General features: G+C 38.0%; 1 protein-coding gene across 1 annotated transcript in view; it reads left to right on the top strand.

Annotated features, from left to right (window-relative positions):
• Nucleotides 1-14,184, top strand: part of KBTBD12 (kelch repeat and BTB domain containing 12) — a 22,666-nt gene extending 8,482 nt beyond the window's left edge. The window contains exons 2-4 of the mRNA XM_056804744.1: nucleotides 3,528-4,704; nucleotides 7,825-8,095; nucleotides 13,623-14,184. Coding sequence (XP_056660722.1) covers nucleotides 3,623-4,704; nucleotides 7,825-8,095; nucleotides 13,623-13,796 — 1,527 coding nt within the window. The 5' untranslated portion in view covers nucleotides 3,528-3,622 and the 3' untranslated portion in view covers nucleotides 13,797-14,184. The remainder of the gene's footprint in view (nucleotides 1-3,527; nucleotides 4,705-7,824; nucleotides 8,096-13,622) is intronic.
• The last annotated feature ends 490 nt before the right edge of the window (nucleotides 14,185-14,674 follow it).

Here is a 14,674-nt window from a genome sequence, read left to right on the forward strand (position 1 = left end):
GATTTTGTGCTGGAGGGAATAAGATACCACTGAATAATTATGAGCAAGGGGAATGACGTTGTGAGATAGGTGCTTTAGGAAAAATTATTTGGGCATTCATGTGGAAGGTGATTTGGAGCTGGAAGAAACCGAAAGTCCAGTAATGTGGCTGCCTCACTGAACAGGTGAGAGGCAATGAGTAGAATGAAGCTGATGGAATCCAAAGGTGTTGTGGTAGACCTTATAAGTGTTGGCAAGTTTGGGAAAATAGGATGGGGGAGGGAGATAAGGCAGATGAAAAGTTCAGGATGACTTCACAAGAATGGATCATCTAAAAACTAAAAAAGGTACTGATACCTTCAATAGAAACAGAGAAGTTAGGACAAGGGATTGTTGGAGGTGGGGGGAATTAGTTCTGTTTTTTGGAATGTTGAGATTGAGATTGCCTTCAGGACCCAGAATTTAAGATATCCAGTAGAACTATCAATAATTCTCCTAGACTCAGGAGAAGATGGAGCTGGATATAAAGATTTGGGATCTAGATAATAAATGAATCCATGGGCATGGATGAGATGATCCAAGGAGTAGAGGGAGGGAGAAAAAAGAGGCTCCAAGAGAGGCCATGTGGAAATCTCCTACAGTGAGAGGGAATACTATGGATAATGATCCAGTACAGAATCAGCCATATAGGTCAGAGGAGGTGTGATAGACACACAGACAGTGGTAGAGCCATCCAGAGAGACCAAAAAAAAACAGGAGAGAGAGAGACAGAGACAGAGACAGAGACAGAGACAGAGACAGAGAAACAGAGAGAGAGGAGAGACAGAGACAGAAAGAGAGAGACAGAGACAGAGACAGAGAGACAGAGAGAGAGGAGAGACAGAGACAGAGACAGAGAGACAGAGAGAGAGGAGAGACAGAGACAGAGACAGAAAGAGAGAGACAGAGAGAAAGAGAGAGAGAAAGAGAGACAGAGACAGAGACAGAGAAACAGATAGAAAGAGAAAGAGAGAAAATCATGAAAACCCAAGGAGGAGAGAATATTCTGGAGGAGGGAATGGCTCAATAATGTTAAATAATGCAAAGAGGTCAAGAAGGATAACCACTAAGAATAAACCACTAGATTTAGCATTTAAGAGATCACTGGCCAACTTAGAAAGAACAGTTACAATTGAATGGTTATAGTGGGACACATTTGAGAATGATTGATGATAGCCAGAAATTATAAAGCACTTGTCAGGTTTACAAAGCACTTTCAAATGTTTTGTATCTTCCCCATTTTATAGATGAATGGTTAAATGGCTTGCCTAGGCTCATCTAGCCAGATAATGCCTGTGGCAGGCATGTCTTCCTGACCTCCAAGTCCAGTGCTCTGTCCACTAGACTACCCAGATGGCTGGTTGAGTTAGAAGGGAAGAAATGTAATTAATTAGAGTAGATGGCTTTTTTGAAGAGTAATTAGTAGAATATGTGTATGTGTGTGTACATATATCTATACATCTTTGTATGTATATAAGCATGTATATAGGTTGATATAAAATTCTAGATGTGTATTCCTGCCTCACATTTGAACACAATTCACTGCAATCTATGGCCTGGGTTATTTTCTCGGTGATGAACTAGTCTAAAATCAGAAGCAATGCTTATGATCCAGATTTCCGAGCATTGTGAAAGAATTCTAAATATGTAATGCTCTTATCTGCTCCTGTTCCTTTTTCTTAGTCCAGATCTGGAAATACAAGGCTAGCCCAGGCTGCCTTCCCTAGGTTTCAGGTACATAGCTTCAAGAAAAATACCATTTTATACATAAGAAGTGGTGACAATTTTTTTAGTCAATGGGGCAGTAATATGCAAACAAAGTGACATTTGTTTTAGCCAGTTCTATGAAAGAATACATGTTATCACTTCATCAACATTTATAAACTGTAAATTCATTTTGAGATCTAGCAGAAAGCATGTATAAACATCATCTGAGTCCTCTGAAGTTAATGTCAAATTGTGAGTAAAATATGATCACGGCCTAAGAGAGTTTCCAAATTACCCAAGCATCCAGCCCAACAGAACTGTTAAACGAAAAAGTGATTTTCTCAATGCATAAAGAGAGAGGGGCCAAGAGTTGCATATCCGAGGGCTAAAGAGTATAGCAAGTCTCTGAGGAGCAACATATATAATTTTTTAAATTTATTTATTTATATGTTTGCATATTAAAATACCCAATTAACTCCCCCCTCCTTTCCCTCTCTCCATTAGAGAAGGCATCATTTGATAAAAAGATAAATGTATATATAAAACTATGTCTTATTTATCTCTGCAGTGGCAAAGAACTGGAAAATATTTCTTTTTATCAGAGAAAAGAGAATTAGAAGATACATGTATTTCACATCCTTTTTTAAGGTCTATGGTACTATGGGGACAGCTAGGTAGAGCAGTGCATAGAGTGCTGGACCTTGAGTCAGGAAGACCTGAGTTCAAATCTAGATTCAGTTACTTACTAACTCTATGATCCTGGGCAAATCACTTAGCCCTGTTTGCCTCGCTTTCTTCATCTGTAAAATGAGCTGGAGAAGGAAATGGCAAGCCACTCCAATATCTTAGTCAAGAAAACTCTAAATGGGATCATGAAGAGTTGGAAGCAACTAAAAAACTACTGAATAACAACAAAAATGGTGCAAAAAAAGGGTGATGGAAAAAACATCACTACAAATCAGGAGACCTGTGTTCTAATTCTTACCTTGCCACTAGCCATAAGCATTTATTAACTGGCTACTGTGCACAGGCACAGAGACAGAAAAGGAAATCAATTCTTGACTTTAAAGAGTTTATATTCTTCAGAGAGGAAGGTAGACAAGTAAATACAAAAGACTGAGTAGGGAAAGAACACCAAAAACTGGTGAGTATTTTTAAAAAGGCTTCCTTTCAGAGGTGGTACCTAAAATGAGCTATGCAGTAAACAAGGAATTCAGAAGCAAGAAGGAAATGCATTCCAGGCATGAGATAAGGGCTGTGAAAAAGGGCAGAGATGGGAGTTGGGATGCCCGGTACGAGCCCAGTTCCCTGGAGACTATTGTAGTAGTTGAGACCAGAAGTGATGAAAATCTGAACTGGGATTGAAGCTGTCTAAGTGAAGAAAAGGGAATGAGATATCTGCAGAAGTAAGACTTGCCAACTGATTGGATATAGAAGGGTGAGGGAGTAGGAGAGCTGAGGATGCCACCAAACTTTTGAACCTGAATGACTTGAAGTGTGGTGGTGGGTTCAATTTACTCCTCTGTCAACTGAGATCTCTAAAGTCTCTGGCATTCAGTGAGTCTATATTGAACAAATAGAAAATGACTACTCATTTGCTTAAGCATCAGAAGCCAGAATGAAATAAATATGACAAAGTAAATTAGTTCATTAAAGAATAAACTTATTACTCAAAGGTCAGAACAAAGGGCATTTATTTGTAGCCTGCCCTTGGAATCCTTTGTGATCAGTAGAGTTGGCATTAAAATTCAATTATAGAAGATTTGTTCTGATAAGAAAATTGTGCTTTTTCCTCTCCCCAGGAATGCTTTGTGGCATCTCTGTTGCCTTTTGAACAATTAAACATGAAAATAGCCCCTCAGAAATCAAACTGAATTAGAAGACTCTCTTTAGAAGTATGGCATGTATCATGGAGAGCAAGATTGTGGGAATAGAAAAACAGCAACATAGCTTGACTTTACTTAGCAAAATTAAGAACATGAAAGAATTAGCAGAAATGATAGATGTCGTGCTAATAGCAGAAGGGAAGAAATTTCCCTGCCACCGACTGATTTTGGCTGCCTTTAGTCCTTATTTCAAAGCCATGTTCACCTGTGGTTTGCTCGAATGTGTTCAGAAAGAAGTCATACTCTATGATATCACTGCCGAGAGTGTCTCGATAATATTAAACTATATGTACAATGTGGATTTGGACATCAATAATGCCAATGTACAGACTGTAGCTGTTGCTGCCTACTTTATGCAAATGGATGAAGTCTTCAGCATGTGCCAAAAATATATGATGGACCACATGGATGCCTCCAATTGCGTAGGAATCTATTATTTTGCCAAACATATTGGGGCAGAAGATTTGTCTGATCAAGCCAAGAAATATTTATATCAGCACTTCGCTGAGGCAAGCTTACATGAAGAAATTCTGGAAATTGATGTGGATCAACTGATGGGACTTATTAAATCAGATGATCTTAATATTTCCCGAGAGGAAAGTATTCTGGACTTGGTTTTGAGGTGGGTGAACCATAGCCGAGAGTTGCGCCTCGAGTCCCTTGTTGAACTTTTGAAACAAGTAAGGCTGGGACTTGTGAATCCTTCATTTTTAAGAGAAGCGTTGAAAAGGAACACGGCACTTCTCTGTAACTCAGACTGCATTGATCTTATCCAGGGTGCCTTAGATGCCATCAAGAAGTCCAAACAACTTTCTCTAAATCTCCGTTATGGAATGGAGACCACTAGTCTTCTGCTTTGTATTGGCAACAATTCCACAGGGATCCGATCAAGACATGGCAACTATGGAGATGCAAGTTTTTGCTATGCTCCTTTAACAGGAAAGACCTACTTCCTCTCCTCTCCAAAGTATGGAGAAGGTTTAGGAACTGTGTGTACTGGGGTCGTTATGGAAAACAATGACATCATCGTGGCAGGGGAAGCCAGTGCTTCTAAGCTATCTCGACAAAAGAACAAGAATGTAGAGATCTATAGGTGTGTACCTGAAAGTGAAACATGACAATTTCTAAACTTGTTTAAATTGCTATTTCTTATAATAGATAACATTGGGCATACCCCAAATCTGGTTAATATTATTTCTTAACTTCCAGTCATATGTTATGAGGTTTAACTTATAGCATTAGTCTTTTATAAATTCGAACTTCTTTTTTAACTAGAACCAACTCTTTCTAAGAGGTACTAGATGGTGCAGTAGATAAGAGTGTCTGGTGGTGTGCAATTAGGAAAACTTGAGTTCAAATCCAGCCACAGAAACTTCCTAATTATGAGATCTTGAGCGAGTTACATGATCTCTGTAGTTTATTTTTTTATTTATAAAAATTGTTTATTCACATCCCATATTATCTCATAATGATAACCCTTGCCTCCCAGGGTTATTTAAGAATCAAAGGAGATTGTAACGGTAAAGTGCTTTAAGAAGGGTGTCCAGCACATAGTAAGTACTATATAAATGTTAGTTGTTATTATTAAAGTGCTTTCTTAGCATAGTACCTGGCATAGTAAGTGCTATCTTAATGTTAGTCATTATTATTTAATATAATTTTTGTACTAATTAAAAGAAAAACACTTCTAATAGGGCAGAAAGAAACTTCCACACAGAAATAGTTGTAGCTAATAGTTTCATCAATGTGTGGTAATGAGCTCTCTGGACTTAGCCAGACTGGTCTTCAGCTCCACGGGACAGACACTGAAGCCTTTTCAGAATCTTTGGACTTTTCTTCAGTGACTCTGGCATAGAGTTTGAGAACCCAGAATCCACTCTGCACGAGCAAGTGCTGATATAATTATTTTATAGAGATATCCGCATAGTTCAATGTAAATTTCATTGACCAGAAAGCACTGTTTCTCTTCTATCCTTCCTGCCCATTTTAGCCAGTTTTCAGTCTGCATTTTTGGTTTACAGACCTTTGTTCTCTGATGTTAAATTTTTTATTTGATTTTAAAAGAATGGTAAGATAAGAATAAAGTTTTCTAGCCAAGAGATTGACACATCAGTCCGATGAGGAATGGCATGTTTTATATGTACTCATTATTGAGCAAATATTTACTGAAATCTGCATGGTACAGAGCTTAAAGTCATTTGGGATGATAAGACACAAACACCAAAACAGTTATTTACAATCCTGGGTTAATAAAAGTTTCCTATGAATTGGAAAACTTCCAAATTCCTTTTTAAAACAAATATAGAAAGAATGGAGATAAAGTAAAGAGGAGAATCAATATGCCCTACTTTGAACCACAGGGACCAAAACATATATACTGATATATACTGTTTCTCATTGTCTTTCTATCTCTTTCTCCCTCCCTCTCTGTCTGTCTCTGCCTCTGTCAATCTGTCTGTCTCTCTCTGTCTCTGTCTGCCTCTCTCTGTCTCTTTCTCTGCCTCTGTTTCTCTGTCTCTGCCTCTCTCCCTCTCTCTCTCTCTCTGTCTCTCTCTCTCTCTGTGTCTCTATCTGTCTGTCTGTCTCTCTCACTCCTCCCCTCCTATTTTCCTCCCCCCACCCCCTTGATCTGCCCTTAAATGGTACCATATCCCTCTAAGGCAGTCGAGCCCAGCACCCTGTGTTCCAGCTTTTTTAGTTACTCACAAAAGCTCTCGACTGGATGTTTATAAGAATTCCTTATGTTTTTTGGATGCCTTAAAGCTTTCCCAAGTATTATCTCATTTGATTATCTCTGTGAGGGAGGCAGGGCAGATAGAATTATTGCTATTTGACAAGCAAAGAAATAAGATTCACAGAAACTAACAAAATAATAACAGCAATGATAGTATTTATATAGGCTTTAAGGTTTGCAAAGGGCTTTACCTCCATTAACTCACTTGCATCTCACAATAACCCCATGAGAAAGGTGCTTCAGATATTATTATTCTCATTTAAAAGATAAGGAAGCTGAGGCTCAGAGAGGTTAACTGATTTGCCCAAGATCTCACAGCTAGTCAGTGGCAGGGCCTGGATTCAAATCCAGAGTTGATTCTAAACCTATCACTCTATCCAGTATGCTCCTGCCATCTTTGAGCTGCCTAAGGTCACACAATTAGAAAGAGCAGGGACTAGATCCCAGTGTCTAGTGGTTATTACTAAAACAATCAGATGCTCTTTTTTGCTGATTAAAACACTGATTGAAATTAAGGCATGAGCAATTTTTTTTTTTTTTGCTGAGGGATTAAATAATAGAATCAGTGTTTATTTGGTTTGCAGCCAACCACCATCCCACCCTTACCTTTGCAAGTTACTCTTTTAGAGGAACTGAGGGAAAGTAGGCAAAATCAACCCTCTAGAAGGCAGCTGGGTAGCTCAGTGGATTGAGAGCCAGACCCAAATGGGAGGTTCTGAGTTCAAACCTGACCTCAGAAACTTCCCAGCTGTGTCACCTTGGACAAGTCACATTGCCTCATCTTTACTGTTCTTCTGCCTTGGAACCAATCCACGGTATTGATTCTAAGACAGAATGTAAGGGTTTACAAAAAATGAGTGCCAGATAAGTAAATGGGGGTGGTAGGTATATAGAAAAGTTCTATTTCCTTTATCTTTTTTAAGAAAGTTCTGAACTGGGATTTTTCTGTATATAACTGCTTGGAAATGATATAAGTATCTGAAAGAACTCCCTGAATCCCTAGTTTTTTGATAGACTTTGCTTTTAAGAAATAGACTGAAGCTATTTGATGGTGTGTTTACCCCAGGGTGTCTCTTGTAGAGTTTGTCAAATGAATTGTTGAGGTCTCTGCCCATTTTCTAACCTCTTTAAGGTTTCTTGTAATTGTTTTCCCCTCAGGTTTGGGAAATCAAGTCTCATCTTTAATAATTGATGCTGCTTTTCTGTCTCAGCTTTTTTTCTACACACGCTTATTATTGCTAGGCACAATTATATGGCTTTGATTTTAGGAGTTTTCAGGTAGCAGTTGTCACACTTTTATGTCTTCCATTTTCTGCATCAGTCTGTTAAAAAAAAGTTTGGCAACCTTGAAAAAAAATTATTTCTTCAGGATCAAGAAGCAGATCATGTTATTTATGATTTGAAAAGAAACTCAAGACATTTTGGCCTCTAGAAGGCAATGGCATCTCTAATCTTGAACTTCTATCCTTTCACTTACAGGTACCACATCCGGGGAAATAAAAGTTGGGAAAAGTTATGTGCAACTGAATTTCGGGAGCTCTATGCCCTAGGCAGCGTCTATAGTGACCTTTACGTTATAGGAGGACAAATGAAATTGAAAAACCAGTATCTTGTTACAAATTGTGTCGACAAGTATTCGGTGGAGCGTGACAATTGGAAAAGGGTGGCACCTCTTCCGTTACAGCTAGCCTGCCATGCAGTAGTAACAGTGAATAATAAACTTTATGTGATGGGAGGATGGACCCCACAGGTTAAGAAATTTCTTGGGTATCTAACTAGCATGTTTGCATGCAAACTAGCTTCTTGGTTTACACTGAATGTACAAAAAAAATCACATTGGACTTTTTCTTCTCTTTTTTTTGGGGGGGGTTCCATTTCACCCTATTGCTTCATATTAAGCTTGCAGTCTACTAAAACCCCCAGATCATTTTCACAAGAAATGTTATCTTGCCATTCCTCTTCCAATGTATGCTTGTAGTGTTTATTTTTCAAATCCAAGTGCAAGATTTTACATCTAATTGTATGTTATTAGAATCTGCCCAATACTCCAACCTATTGAGATCTTTTGGAACCCTAACTATTAACCAGTGTGTTAGCTATCCCCTCCTCACTTTGTGTCATCTACAAAGCTGAGGAGCAGGTTAACTATGTTCTTATCTGAGTCACTAATTTAAAATATCAAAACAGTACAAAACCAAGCTCAACTCTCTTTACAGACCCTAGACACCTTCTTCCAAGCAGACATTAAACTATTAATGACATCCAAGCTGACATTAAATTATTAAACTCTAATTAGGGTCTGACTGTTCAATGAGTCCTCTAAGTACTATACTAGTATCTACCCCTCTTCCATCTTTTCCACAAGAATAGTTTGAGAAACATTATTAAATACTTTTCTGAAATCTAAGTAAACTCTGTCTCCCACATTCTCCTCATTTAATAGAGATTCCTCTTCCTGTGTTCAAATCTGGCCTCAGATACCAGCTGTATGACCCCAAACAAGTCACTTCACCCTGTTTGCCTCAATTTCCTCATCTGTCAAATGAGTTGGAGAAGAAAATGGCAAACTAGTCCAGTATCTTTGCTTCAGGACAAAAACAACACAAAAGGGATCAAGAAAAGTCAGCCACAACTGAAAATGACTAAACAGCAACAATAAAATGAGCTGGCAAAGGAAATGGCAAACCATTCCAGTATCTTTGCCCCCAGCCCCCTGAAAAATGGGGTCATGAAGAGTCAGACAAAACTGAAATGACTAAACAACAACAAAATCCTGTTGAAAAAAAGAATGTGGGTTTAGTTTGCTATTCTTGATGAAACCATCCTGGTTCACTGGATTCACTACTTCCTTAGCTCAAAGGTCATCAATTGTATATTTAATGATCTGTTATGCATTATTGCATTTTCCCAGGAAACAAAGTCAAACTAATTCCATTTTCTCCCCACCCCCCCCTTTTTTTTTTAAATAATCAAGAAATCTTGCCTTTTTCCAATCCTCCAGCACCTCTCCCATTCACCAAGATCACTGAGTATTTCTCAGCAATCGCATCTGCCAGTTCTTTCCATAATCATTCTAGGGCCTTGAACTTGTCAGACAACTTGATTCTCTGGTTTGGGGTTTTGTTTTTTTGTATACTTACCTTAGGTAACAACTCTCCATTTTGGTTATACTTCTAGTTCAAATATAATTTTCCCCGGCAAATAAAAAACAAGATTAAGATTTAAGCATCTGTCTTCTTTTTGTAATCTGTTACCATCATCTCATCCATGCTGAGCAAGGTCTTTGATTTCCAAAATAGCTTTTAAAAATTGTTTTTTGTCATCTTTAGCTTTCCTCGCTAGCTTGAGATCATTCTTAGCTTTAGAATTCCTGGTATTTTTTATAAGACTAGTCAGGACCATGGTGTACTTTCTCATTCATCTTCTATTACCTTTCCCTACTACCATTGCATATATGTGTGTGTGTGTGTGTGTGCACGCATGTATGTATGTATATATGGAGAGAGAGAGAGAAAGAGAAAGAGAGAAGAGTGAGAGAGAGAGAGAGGAGAGAGAGAGAGAGAGAGAGAGAGAGAGAGAGAGAGAGAGAGAGAGAGAAAGAGAGAGAGAGAGAGAGAGAGAGAGAGAGAGAGAGAGAGAGAAAGAAAGAGAGAGAGAGAGAGTCTTTTTTTCCATCTAAGTTGGTCAGGGAGTTTTCTAAATATCCATGAGTCTCTTAGACCAATTCCTTTCCACTGAAGTTGTTTCTTCAGAATTTCTCATTTCTCCTTAACTAATTTCTATAGAAAGTTTGTTAAAGGGATTCTTCCTATTATTCTTCTAGATGCTTTGAAACCTGCTCTCCCAAAATCTCAGCTTAATGTCAGATTGCACCCAGCCCTCATTCTTTTTCTGTATGAAAAGTTCAAAGATGAAGTAGTCACTTCTCCCCATTCTTTCCCACATTTCCATCCTCAGCAGCCAATTTTTCCATGTTGAGAATACTCAGAGCCCTCCTTATTGGTTCCTATACTTTTTTAAACTCTTATCTTCTGTCTTAGAATCAATACCAAGTATCTATTCTAAGGCTGAAAAGAGGCAAGAGCTAGGCAGTTGGGGTTAAGTGATTTGCCCAGGGACACATAGCTAGGACATGTCTATGGTCAAATTTGAACTCAGATCCTCCTGTCTCCAGGCCTGGCAGCTTATCCATCTGTGCTATCTAACTGACTCTGGTTCCAGCACCTTTTGAAGGAAGAAACTGTCACTGATAAAAGTCAGGAAATAAAAATGGTTAGTGAGCTTTTGGCAGAAAAAGAGCTCCCACAGAGTCCAGATCTAGCATTACATTTTACCTCTGTGCCAGGCCTGTGATCTGTCTCCTGAACTCTTCATCTATTTCTTCTTCCTGTCCCGGTGGTCTTTAGTATACAAAAATGAAACTATCACTTCTGATTCTGCCTCCATTGGTCTTCACCCATTGGTTTCTACCATTAATTAATGGTCTCTTCCTTCCTTTCCATACCTTGGTTACTAAGTTTCCTTTATCTCTTTTAAAGTAATCTATTCTACCTCTCCTCCTCAACCATTTGCCTGTCCCTTTTGAATAAGATATACCAAGCGAAGGGACTTACCTACAGTCAGTCAACTGGCCTTGGTGGCAGAGTCGAGACCAGAAATCCCAGTTCAGTGCTTTTTTTCATTATACCATGCTGCCACTCTGTTTGGCTATCTATATAGGACTCACCCCAATACTCAAGGCTTTCTTCTGTAGATAGTAGGATATACTTCATGTCTTTCCTTCCTTCCTTTCCCATTGGAGAACTCATGGGAAAGAGGACTATGGACCCATCCTCTTCTAGGTAATATGTTTACATATCAACAAGGACTTAATACAACCACGCCTAAAGTCACATCTAGGAAAGATTTGTTTAAAGTCAGATTTTCTAACCTGCTGACCTAGATTTAATGGAAGCATGCATGAGAAGCAGCAAAGATCATTTCTTTGTCTTAATATTTTGTTACCTAAAAGGCTTGAACAACCTTTTACATTGTCTTACTAAAAAAAAAAATCAATTTGACCACTTAACAGAGTAATGTGAATGATAAAATCTTAATCTTATCATATTTTTAAGTTATACTCTAAATTGAAAAGTGCTATACTCGCCATTGGGCAGCTAGGCGACCCAGTGATTAGAGTGCTTAGCCTGAAGCCAGGAAGACCTGAGTTCAAATGTAGCCTCAGACACATCCTAGCTATTTGGCCCTGGCCAAGACACTTAACTTTGCCTCACTTTCCTCATCTGTGAAATGAACTGGAGAAGGAAATGGCAAACCTTTCCAGTATCCTTGTGAGAAAATCTGAAATTAGGGTCATAAAGAGTCAGACATGACTGAAAAACAACTGAACAACAGTCTTCCTGGTAGTTCAATGCCAAGACGTCTGAAGTTGATTATAACTAAAAATATGAACTAATCATGGACCTAAAACAGCATTTGCATATCAAGATTTCCATGACAAAGCCTCAGGAAAACAATTCAGGAGCTCTTTTGCTAACATAGAGATCAGATGCTTAAATAAAGAGGGAAATTTAGAATAAAAATAAATTTAACATATTGGTTTACTTAGAATCTTTGGCTTTAAAAAGCAGAAATGTAGAGCTTTATTATGCAACAGTCTGTTATTAAATTAGGCACCTACTTCTTAACCCCCTCAAGTTTGATAGCATTTTAAAAAGAGATTATAAATATCTTCTACCTTAAGCAAATCAAGTTTATCAAAATTCAGACTTACAGTAATTAGAGGTGATTTTCACTTCACAAGAGGATGCTGTATTTTTTGCCACAATGTCATTTGACATAATCATCTCCATTTGGTGTATTTTAGACATTTATTTGATTTACAAAAGTTAGATTTACAGGCAATGCTCCCTAGAATACATTCATGTCCATATACAAGAAAAAAAATATTTGGTTAAGAAACCATTCAACTGAATGCCCTGCCAAGTCTCTAAAGTATAATGGAGCCTTAATGGAGCCTCTGTAGAAATAGCTATCCAGCTAGCAATTTCTGTCCTTAATAAAAGTATATGTGCATGAATAATTATAAATTATTTAGATGGGTAATCCATTTATTCCTAGGAGTTGATTCATGAGTGAGCTTGTGATTTGAAATACTAATAAACAGAGATAGAGATAGAGACTCTATTTCTCTTTCTTGTGAAATTTATAAAAACTTGCATGATAAGCTAGACATAAAAGAAACAGTTTCTGCCTTTCGGGATTTATTTGACATTCATTCAACAAATACTTTTTCTTATGTATTCTCTTGTTCACTTCTATAAAGGCTAAGATATTTGTTACTGGATACAAATATTCTCTGCTCCATACAGTAGTGGATGGTAGGTTGTAGTCCCTTTCTCATATGCGTTTGTGGTCTTTATATGTTATCATCAGTTTAAAGTGGAGCCCTAAGGACTTTACTACACTTTCCTTTGCCCTCTAAATTCCAAATGGGATCCCAAGACTGAAGAGTGATGATCAAAGTCATTAAAGTGAGCCCTTTACTGCATGGCAATTCCTTGATGAGTCCTCAAGTCAAAAAATCCCAACTCCTTACTTTGTCAGTCCGCAGTATTTGTGGCACAGAATTCCACAACAAATAGCACAACTTCTTTCCTTAAGGAATATACAAACCAATAGCTCCAAAGTAGAAGTTTCTTGTCTTGAGGACTATAAAACTCTTCTGTTTAATTAATTATCTTCCCCCCAAAATAAAATAAGTGACCTTATGGTTATGAAAAATTATAATCTGAAAATGTTTAGTAAATTATTAAAATAATATTTTGTGACTCCATCCATTTTGGCCAAATACATTCTCTCTATAAAGAAGAACTGCTTTGCAAAATGGGAAGTTAGCTTTTCAGGGACCTTCTCAAAGGGCGCTTTAACAAAATAGAAATCTACTAAAAAAATGGGCTAAAATAGTTTGGCTTCATTTTTTAGACTCAGTTGCTGCTCCATTAAAAAAAAAAAGCTGTGTTGTGACAGTGCAATAATCACAGCTTGTTTGTTTTAACCCAGCACCTCAGCCCCACTGGGCTAAGCTATAAATTCATCTGATCTTGACAGTGCACTTATAACCACAAGTCATGGAGAGTTGGTGAATTCTAGTGAGTCTGAGTCACTTCACTTGATGCTATTTATCTACTTGGCTGTCTGGCCTGATTAATTGCATTCGCTTACTCACATACATCTCTAAATGGTATGTTGTTATATAGCTGTCATATTTCATACAGATGGATCTCCCTGATGATGAGCCTGATCGATTAAGCAACCGACTGTTGCAGTATGACCCTGGTCAAGATCAATGGAGAGAGCGGGCACCAATGAAGTACTCTAAATACCGATTCAGTACTGCTGTAGTCAACAGTGAGATTTATGTCTTGGGTAAGGAGAAAAAGATTTTTTAACTGATAATATAACCGCTTTTTCTTTTCTCCAGCCTTTTGCCTCAGTAAAATGAAAAACTCTCCTTTCTTTTTGGATCATTAACAAGGACAAGTGGAATGTGTTGTGGTGGCTATTCTCTTGCTTTCTAGAACTTAGGTAGGTGACGTTAATCACTCCCATTGATATGGCATATGATGCTGTTTTAAGGTTTTACAAAACCCTTTAAAGATATGTTCTTATTTGATAAAAGTCCATTGTCCTGATAAAGGTGATTTTTGTTAATGGTGGTCTTAAGTGCCCTAGAGGAGAAACAGAGAGAGAAAGAGACAGACAGACAGACAGAGACAGAGACAGAGAGAGAGAGAGACAGAGAGACATAGACAGAGACAGAGACATAGACAGAGACAGAGAGACAGAGAGAGAGAGAGGGAGGGAGGGAGGGGGAGAGAGAGAGAGAGAGAGAGAGAGAGAGAGAGAGAGAGAGAGAGAGAGAGAGAGAGAGAGAGAGAGAGAGAGAGAGATCCATGCCTAGCAATCCTAAAAAGTGAAGTGCTTCAAACTAGGAATGTGTCTTTGTCTAGACTTCTTGTCAGTGAAGAATGACCACATCAGCTCTTTCATAATTATCTATGCTAATAAAAGAGATCAATACCATAAACTGAACCCAGAAGCACAGAATGCCAGAGCTAGTAGGGATAGAATTTCAGAGTTTCAGATTTAGATGGAACCTCAATAGCTATTTAGACCAAAGGTTCCTAACCTATGGTCTCCAAGGACCTCAGTGATCCACGGATAGATTTCAAGATATGCATGAACTTGGATAGGAAGTAAACAACATTTTTATTTTCCCTGCCATTTAACTAAAACATTAGCATTTCCTTCAATTATTTAAAAAGCA

Source organism: Monodelphis domestica, chromosome 7 (genome assembly GCF_027887165.1).
Source record: "Monodelphis domestica isolate mMonDom1 chromosome 7, mMonDom1.pri, whole genome shotgun sequence".
Taxonomy (NCBI): domain Eukaryota; kingdom Metazoa; phylum Chordata; class Mammalia; order Didelphimorphia; family Didelphidae; genus Monodelphis; species Monodelphis domestica.